The sequence below is a fragment of the Sphaeramia orbicularis genome, chromosome 18 (genome assembly GCF_902148855.1).
Source record: "Sphaeramia orbicularis chromosome 18, fSphaOr1.1, whole genome shotgun sequence".
In the NCBI taxonomy this organism is placed as follows: Eukaryota; Metazoa; Chordata; class Actinopteri; order Kurtiformes; family Apogonidae; genus Sphaeramia; species Sphaeramia orbicularis.
This window is the reverse complement of record NC_043974.1, coordinates 25,343,345-25,352,001: the sequence shown is the minus strand read 5'-3', so window position 1 is coordinate 25,352,001 and position 8,657 is coordinate 25,343,345. Positions and strand designations below refer to the sequence as shown.

The 8,657-nt window shown below is 37.3% G+C and overlaps 1 protein-coding gene across 2 annotated transcripts; it reads right to left on the bottom strand.

Moving 5' to 3' along the window:
• Positions 1–2,232: 2,232 nt before the first annotated feature.
• On the bottom strand, positions 2,233–7,541 carry slc3a2a (solute carrier family 3 member 2a). 2 transcript variants are annotated; one of them, XM_030162426.1, is made up of 11 exons: positions 7,421–7,541; positions 6,156–6,370; positions 5,866–6,050; positions 4,941–5,114; positions 4,702–4,796; positions 4,429–4,565; positions 3,887–3,993; positions 3,524–3,726; positions 3,362–3,436; positions 3,048–3,267; positions 2,233–2,954 (listed from the first exon to the last, which is right to left on the bottom strand). In XM_030162426.1, exons 2-11 carry the CDS (start codon positions 6,350–6,352, stop codon positions 2,812–2,814), a joined length of 1,536 nt encoding a protein of 511 aa, XP_030018286.1. In that variant the 5' UTR covers positions 6,353–6,370; positions 7,421–7,541; the 3' UTR covers positions 2,233–2,811. The 2 variants fall into 2 exon arrangements, with proteins under 2 accessions (XP_030018286.1, XP_030018288.1); XM_030162428.1 differs by having other exon boundaries at positions 6,156–6,376; positions 7,427–7,533.
• Between the last annotated feature and the right edge of the window lie 1,116 nt (positions 7,542–8,657).

Sequence of the window (8,657 nt, the reverse complement as noted above, 5' to 3'; positions counted from 1 at the left end):
ATACAGAAAACAGCACTGAAAGTAGAAGTGCTATTCGGTAGAAAAAATTTTTAAAAATCTATTTTTAAAAGAATTTTTGAATAAGAAAAACTCAACATAATGCAAATATATAGAGCCCATATTATACACAATTCACTGGATTATTCAAAATTCAACTAATATTATATGTAAATACAGGGTGTCCCATAAGTCTCCATACATAGGAGAGATAATACATATGGTTCTAACATGTATTTCTTTATATTTCTTCTTTATAGTTCTTCAGCAGTGGAGGACATGCATTGAAATGTGTTCCCGACAAAATGACAGTCATATAGAGCATATTATATAAATAAAAATGGTTTATGTCAAGAAATGTTTATTTTTCCTATGTATGGAGACTTATGGGACACCCTGTATAATGACATTTAGGCACACTGTAACAAATTTTACCGTTAAATAACAATAAAATACTGGCTGCTAGAGTTGCCAGCATGCTACTGTTATTCTACAGTATCTCTACTGTAATCTACAACTACAGTGTTTTTTACTGAAAAAAGTAATACAGTACTGGGCTATATAATGTACCTTTTACAGTAAAATACTGTTAGCCACTATTGCTGGATTTTACAGCAACTACCGTATTCCAAGAAACGATATATTACTGTAAAACGTATTTCATGTAATATTTACAGTATAACACAGCAAAAAGCTAGGATTTTAACCTTTCAAATTACATTTTAAAACACAAAATCATGAACATTGCTAGAAAAAGCTCAAACAAGAGATGACCTTATAACATTGAGCTTTTATTAAATTCGCTGTCACTCACATTCTGTGATTTGGCTCAAAGTGCATAGCTTAGTGCATGTGCCGTGAATTCAGTCTCCTTTTTTTTCTTGAACTTTTACAAAAGATCATACATTACATTACATTAATTGAAACTACCACACCAAATACATTCAGCAGGTAATTTTCAGCTAAGGTGCAAAGTTAAACACTCAGATAAAATATAAACACACTAAGAGAATATGTACATTGTATACATTTATATATAAAAATATAATCTGGAGGCATTAACATAGAAGTGTAGCTGTGTAATTAAACTGTATAATGAACTACAGTGTGTTTTGTCATTCATCACTGATTTAAGTGAGTTCCATTAATATAATAATGACGTCAGCAGGTGAATAGATTTAGTGGTGTGAAAACTAAAAAGTCCCTCAGACGTTTATTGGCATGAACTGGAAATACCTGAGTAAATCGGGCACAGTATTACTGAAGTATTGTAGTTACTGTCTACCGGTGACTGAACCAAGATTCTTTAATTCTGACACAGATGATGAAATGCAGATAGTAGACTGGAATTCAAGTCTTTCAGCGTTTAACAGTTTAGTTGATGAAACTTCCCTTTCACGCATAAAATCATGAATAAAACTGCCAGCAACAATGGGTGCATAATCACAAATTAATAATTAAAAAAAAAATAGCAGTAAGTGATTTTATACAAACTACTGATAGTATATGAATACTTTTAAAAAGCCAAATCAATAAGACAGGTAATAAAACGGTGCTAAAGTTTTGTCAGGACTCACTGTGGCTGCAGTATCTTAACCTGTTCCTCTTGCAGCTGCAGTTGTTTCAGTCTGTAGCTCACTAAAGACGCAACATACGGCAAAAAAAGCGACAAATAAAAGCACCTTTATGGAGTTTTTTTCTGTTTTTGGGTGAAGATAAATGAGTGACAATGTACTTTTCCCCTCTCAAACCATTCTCGCTCATTACAGATTTCTTTCAGGAAATTTTACCAACCACAAAATCACTTTAAAAGTCAGAAAGTACATTGACAGAGACCACTGACAAAGAAAGGGCAATTTGTCCTCCTATACAGGCATAGTACACGTTTATAAATGGGGTAAACTAGAATTACAAATAAGGATTTTACGTAGTTTGCCACTGTCTGTATGGATTTTAATTTAAAAAGTATAAGCCTGTATAAGTACTACATTTTAGAGATGAATATAATGTATTTCTAAAGTCTACTGTATCTGCGGATGGTGATCAGAATCAGTCGTGCTTCCTCTGTTAACATCTGTGACACACTTACAACACCTGTACACACTCAAAACAATGAGCGTCTACCGGCGTCAGATATTATCTACAGCATACAAGAAAGAAAACTGCCCGTCTAGTGTCACAACGACTAAACATGAACACATATTAAGGTTTACATACACGCACAGTACACAGGAATCAGTACAGAACTTGTTTATTAATTTCATTTCAATTAAGTAACCAGACGGCGCGTCACTCACAACAGTTGTTCGCTGCACTGAAACACTTCTAAACCACACATGTTCAAAGATAACATGGTTTTCCTGTGATACAGGTTTTTCTCCATTAAAAAAAAAAGCCAATGAAACCCAGTAAAAACGGCAAATAAAATAGAATTTCTTAAAATTCATAGTTTAAAAAAACAAAACGCAACAAATGCCCAGAGAACAAGAATGGAATGTCTTTGTTTTACAATCAACAATAAAAAGTAACATGTAATGAATGGGTGTATGTGAGCAGACTGGATCTTTACCTAGAACAAAATAAAATAAAAAAAAAACCCAAAGTAAGCTAGACAAATTGTTAGCCGTATCAAAAGTACTAAATCCATGTACTAGCCCACATCAAGCATTTTGTAGACTTGTCTTTGACCCAATTCTGTTCTGACTGAATTAACTGAAAAAGTCCTATCGCTTTTTGTGGTAAAAAGTTCTGTCTTATCTTATTCTTATGAATTAGGACTGACTAAAAACCCATCACAATAGTTTGGTGCCATCTCTAGCCCATGTAAGGGAAGTGCAGGAGGACGCCTTGTGCGGGTGCAAGGGTGATTTTATCCAGGTTCACTGTGGCATCCACCTCCAGGTCTGGATCTGTCGACAGCTTCACTTTGGCCGTCTTTGGTAGCTCGCCTACTTCCTCTGCAGGAACAGAGACCAAAGTGTTACAACGCACCTACAGTGTCTTATTATTGCTAGAGTGTGACATCTTGTGGCTCTACGAAGATGACTTACCTGTTTGTGGGAAACGGAAGTTGATGGTGGCAGCCTCTGTGCCCCAGTTTACAACAGTTATGTATCTGTCGCTCTGGTCCCACAGACGCAGGAAAGCCAGCGCTGTACGGGTGGAATCTAAGGGGTAGAAGTCCCCGTGGAGGAGAGAGCGCTCCTTTACTCGCAGGTCGCTGAGGTCCTTGAACCACTTCCTTATTGCAAGACGTGTTTTACGCTCAGCCTGGGAAGAAAAGTAAAAGGGATGTTAAAAAAAAAGAGAAGTTTGGGCAAAAGATCCTTTTCTGGCCCGATGCTGAATATGAACACAGCCTTACCTCCACGGTCTCATTGGCAGTACCTTCTGCAGGTTCCGTCTCTATGTCCCAAACCATTTTTGGAGAGCTTCCACCCTAATGAGAGGGACAAAACAAAGATTACACTCTGTACCAGCAGTAAAAGTACCAACATTTGAGTAAGAGATCCATTTCATTGCTTACCTGCACTGCCTGAAGGCCAATTTCATCTCCATAGGTAAACACTGGGGTCCCAGGCATGGTGAACAGCAGGAGTTGGTAAAGACGGATCAAGTCTGGAGTTTTCACCAGTTTGGAGAGCTGAGACCGCTGAGCTGCACCCATACCCCAACCCAAACTCCTCTGCAGAGACTGGAGCATCTCTATGGCTGGCATTCGATCCACACCTGCAAACATGTCAGAGGGACTGGTAAGGTTTGGTTCTTCATTTTGACTTGGATGCAGAGAAACACCTAGATATTACAGAGCAAGACAATGAGAGAAAATGGGAAAACTGACTAATCCTACTAATCGGGACCAACAAACTGGATAATTCAGTCTGCCTACCTTGTTGGGTGCTAAGCAGGTCAGACAGGAGGAGGTCAACACTTGAGGTATTGACAAGTTGAGCAACCTGTGGAGCTGGAATTCCTTCTGCAACACCCATCAACATCCTGTAAGAAAAAATATTTAGTCAGGCAGAGCAAATTACAGACGCCACACAAGTAGGTTTATATTAAACCACAGTTCCAGCTGATAAAGCAGTGTATCTGGAAATACTAATCCTATTGTAGTCAGTCCTCACACTGTCCACAAGGTGGTGCTATAACACCAGAGTATATTGTTCCTCTATCCTGTTTATGTCCTTCCATGTTGACCTAACTCTTCCTGACCACCACCCACAGTCCCCTGCAGCGCTGGAATGCTTTTAATCAACACAATGCAGTCAGCTGCCTTTTTACTGACTTCTAAAAAACTCACTGTTAGAGTTTCAAAAGAAAAATCGGTCCTTATAAAACTCGGCTCTTTCTCTGAAATCAGGCACAGATTTTTTTAATCCCCATGCAAAGTAAAAAAAAAAAAAAAAAAGAAGCAGAGGCCATATTTACTTCTTCTTTGTGTCATCAGTACGGTTGGCCTTTAAAGCAACCACCAGGTTGGACCACTCCACAGAGGAGGAGACAGTAGTAACATCAGACACCTTGATGCCGTCAACACCCAAATTCGTCCAGTACTCTGCTGCAGCCTGCAGAAAACATAAAGCAGCTTCAGTGTAACAGCAACACAAACAAGTCAACATGTCAATGAAATGGTCTTTATTTTGTATTCATTAAGACTTAAAATAGTTAACTAACTAAAACATATACCACATTTTGTCTTACCTTGACATCCTCGATCACACTACTCGGATCAGCAGAATTAAACCATAAAGAGCTTCCTCTATAGTTTGGAGTCAGGTCAAGCACCACAGAAATGCCTAACAGAAAAAGACAACAAAGTTTGCTCACAATATGTGGTTTTGAGGCACTTGAATTCCTACATAATTGAGCAAACATGTAATAACACTGAAAATGTTTGTTTGACAAGTGAATCAATGCATCGCAGGTGTAGGAGCGCCTACCCTTCTTGTGGGCCTTTTCCAGCAGAGACACAAGGTCCGCCTCACTTCCCTGTGATGCGTCAATCATTTTCAATTTCAGGGCGTTGAGTTGGTCAGTCTGGACAGTGTGAAGAGGGCCAAGAACCAGACCTTTCACCTTCAACTGGTTGATGTTATCTAACTTTTTCTCCACACCTAGAGAAAAAAAAAAAAAAGGTGAATGAAGTAGTGCAAGTGAGAATTCCTCACTGAGGAAAGAGCACAGAATTCATGTGTGAAGGGCAGCAAGGTCAGTAGGTTAAGAAGAGAGAGCAGGAAGGTGGAACAAACTGAAAATTTTCCAAATTTCTCAATTCAACTTCAAGAAAAATGCCTTTTTATTGTTAAGTGTTGACTTAAGGCAGGAGCATGTGAATGCCTCCCTGCACACCCTCTGCTGGCCATGTGAAGTCTGAGTACAAGGAGATCCCTTATGTGAAACAACACCAAGTCACATGTGTTCGCTGGAGCTCAGCCAAGGGCCAGCTGGAAATCTGAGCGCTCCTTAGTAATTCAGCTGAAGAACAGCAGCCAAAGCGGTTCACCCTGAACTGTGCTCATAAAAGAAAGCCTGTTGTTCAAATACTTCATCCTCACTTTGAAAGGTGAGGAATTCAAGTTATGGATTACTCAACCACAACCTCAAATATACAGGAAGATATGAAAGAAATGACACGTGTTCTTTAGACCCTGAGTCACTCTGTGTCAGCCTTGTCAGCAGTTTAGTAGGAGTCAAGCTGAACTAGGCCATGCAGAACTAAAGAAAACCCACACCCTGTCACAAGACGTGACCGTCATAGATTAGTGGGTTACCACAAAAACGACAGAGGACTTTGTGAAAAATAATCCCTAAAGCCTGTTTTTCTGCCATTTTTGGAATACAATACATGACTTAAGGACACTGTACCTGCCAGTCCGTCAGAGAAGGCTTCAACATCAGAGACCTGATACAAGGGTCCTTCGTTCCACCAGTTCATCTCAGGGATTGGTTTGCAGCGAGGGGCCTGGACAATGATTACAATAGCGCCGGCCAGCATGCCAACCCAGCCAAGCCAAAAGAGGACAAGCAGCACCCATCGAGTTCTCACCCATCTGAAAAACACACAAGAAAGATTGTAAGGGAAAAGCCACAATAGTCACCGCTTATCATTTCTTAAAACTGTGTGTTTAATAGTTTTTATGTCGTGTAGCTCTTACCCTGGAGTGCCAGCAACCTTCATGAGCTCATCCTTGGACAGGCCTGTGAATGTCACTTCATCATCAGGAACCTTTAGCTTGACACTACCATTTTTCTCTCCTCCTGCTGCCTGGCCATCACCAGTCATGGGCTGCTTTTCAGGGTCCACCTCATTAAGCTCCACTTCCTTCATATCAATTTCAGTGTCCTTATTCATGGTTCAACGTAGAAATATCTGTAGACAGTGATGGAGGGATGGGATAACAGAGACAGTGAAGAAAAAGTTATGAATTAGTTTAACCTGACTTTTGCACTCAGGACCAAAGTGTGTGGGCTGTTTACACTTGTTCTACTGGAACCCACGCACATGAACAAACATGTGCTTAAAGAGAATAAAAACGAAGTGAGACTTTATTTTGCAAGAATGAATATCTAAGCACTTTTTAGTTACAAGTAATTACACGTTCATTTCATGACGTAGAAACTGGCGGTATGATCATGTTAAACTAGCTAAGCTACTCCTAATACAAAACGTACCGGTAACTTTAGCTTGTCAACGTTAGCTTAGCATAATTTATAGTATCGCAGGAAAATGTTGAAGCTGCTCTTAGTGTACCTTTATAATATTAGCTTTAGCGACTAACATTAAACACTACATATAGTTAATAACATTTCCTGAAAGTCGTATTCAACAGTTGTCTGATGTAATCTTAGCCATCAGTTACACACAATTAACAAACAAGATATAACAACGGAAATACCGTGACCTTCACAATAAGACTGCTTTGTTATATGGATTAAAGAAATACGATGTACAGTAAAATTTGGAGTGGTTCTTTACACTAAACAGACTATTAAAAAGATGTTGCTCAATAAAAAATAAAGCTACACTTCGACTTTTACAACTTTTGGAAACACTCACTAGAAAGACTATATTTTTAATTTGTTACACCGGAAGTTGCTTCCTACTCCATTCGTTCTACCTCATTAAACATTTAAATAAAAATAATAAACTAATAAAAAAAAATAAAAATTACAGTTACCACAGCTATCGGACTCGTGAAAAATAAGAAGTAAATAAAAAATAATCATTGAAAGTTTGCTGTCCTTGATATATATCTTTTTTTTTTTTTCCATAGATGATGAAATTCATCCCATCACTACGTCATTCATGTACAGTAACACGCGGCTCTCAACCTGTTTCTCCAGTCTTCAGCTTGGAATAAAAGTTTTTGACAAGTTTTGATGAGGTAAAGTGAAGTAAACAAAATAATGTGAACAGTACCTGGAATAAAAACAACGTAAAGTCCGACTTGTCGGTAGGTTTATCCACTGGTCGTTTATCCCTTGTTCTCTTCTAATCCGTTTCCACAGACGCCGGTATTTGTAGCTGCTCAGTTTTCCCCGCCCACCGACACCAGGCCCCTCCCCCTCTGTGTTCTCTGTCTCTCCTTGTCCCTCCCTAAACTAAGATGGCCGTTTGGGAACACAGAAAAACATCACCTGGAAAACATGGAGAGTTGTTTTTTTTTATTTTATTATTATTATTTTTTTTAAACAAATACACACTCAGCTTATTTCACAGTGATGAAGGGTGTAGAGAGCTTTTCGGTTTACTATTACAAAATTTTCCACAGTTAAAGTTTACGTTTTTTTTGTTTTTGTTCTTTTTAGTTTTTATTAATTTCTGATATTAATATCTGGTAGGAAAAGTTGTAAATGGGTATTATCATATTAGTGTATATAGATAAAAGGATATGTGATATTGTTATACTATTATTATATTATTATTATTATTATTATTATTATTATTATTATTATTATATAAATAATAATAATTGCTATATAATGATCAGAAGGAATAGTAATTGGGGGTAGGAGTACATAAGTTTTTACTTCTTCCTACTCCTTTTCAAGCATGTATAATTTTCATTTCTTTTGTTTTATTATATTATTATTATATTATTATTATTATTATATTAATTATTATTATTTATTTATGATTATTTATTTATTTTTGTTGTTGTTTACTTATCAATCATTTATGTACCAGTACTTATATTTTGTTGGCTGATTTTTGTTTGATTTTACTGTCTCATGTTCGAAATAAAGATTTATTCATTCATTCATTCTTCATTCATCATTAATGCAACTTCTTCTAAAGTGGGCCTACTGTTTAACCTTTCATGATACTGGTCACTACAGTGGACATTTATTCTACAGCTGTTCTCTTGTTATTTATGGATTTTATTGTTTTAGTTCCATATCAGCCAACACAGTGGACACTTAAATGCATCATCCCTATACACTACAATTCATACCCATGCTGTAACTTTGCTATGTCTTGATAAACAGGATCTGCAGGAACATGTTTGAGTGTCAATCAATTCCTTGTTATTGTTATGAGACTGGAATTAACAGGTTTTTTTTTGTTTTTTTTTTAACAAAAAGTGTTTTTTTTTGCATATCATCTCTATAAAGTGAGTAATAACTAATATTAGAGTATGTTAAAATGTGACAAA

Excerpts from the sequence above, each read along its gene's own strand:
- slc3a2a (XM_030162426.1), bottom strand. The coding sequence starts at position 6,352 with ATGAATAAGGACACTGAAATTGATATGAAGGAAGTGGAGCTTAATGAG. Across the intron at positions 6,051-6,155 it reads AAGGTTGCTGGCACTCCAGG|ATGGGTGAGAACTCGATGGG; the intron begins GTAAGAGCTACA and ends TGTGTTTTTCAG. Across the intron at positions 3,727-3,886 it reads CCTGCTTAGCACCCAACAAG|GTGTGGATCGAATGCCAGCC; the intron begins GTAGGCAGACTG and ends ACATGTTTGCAG.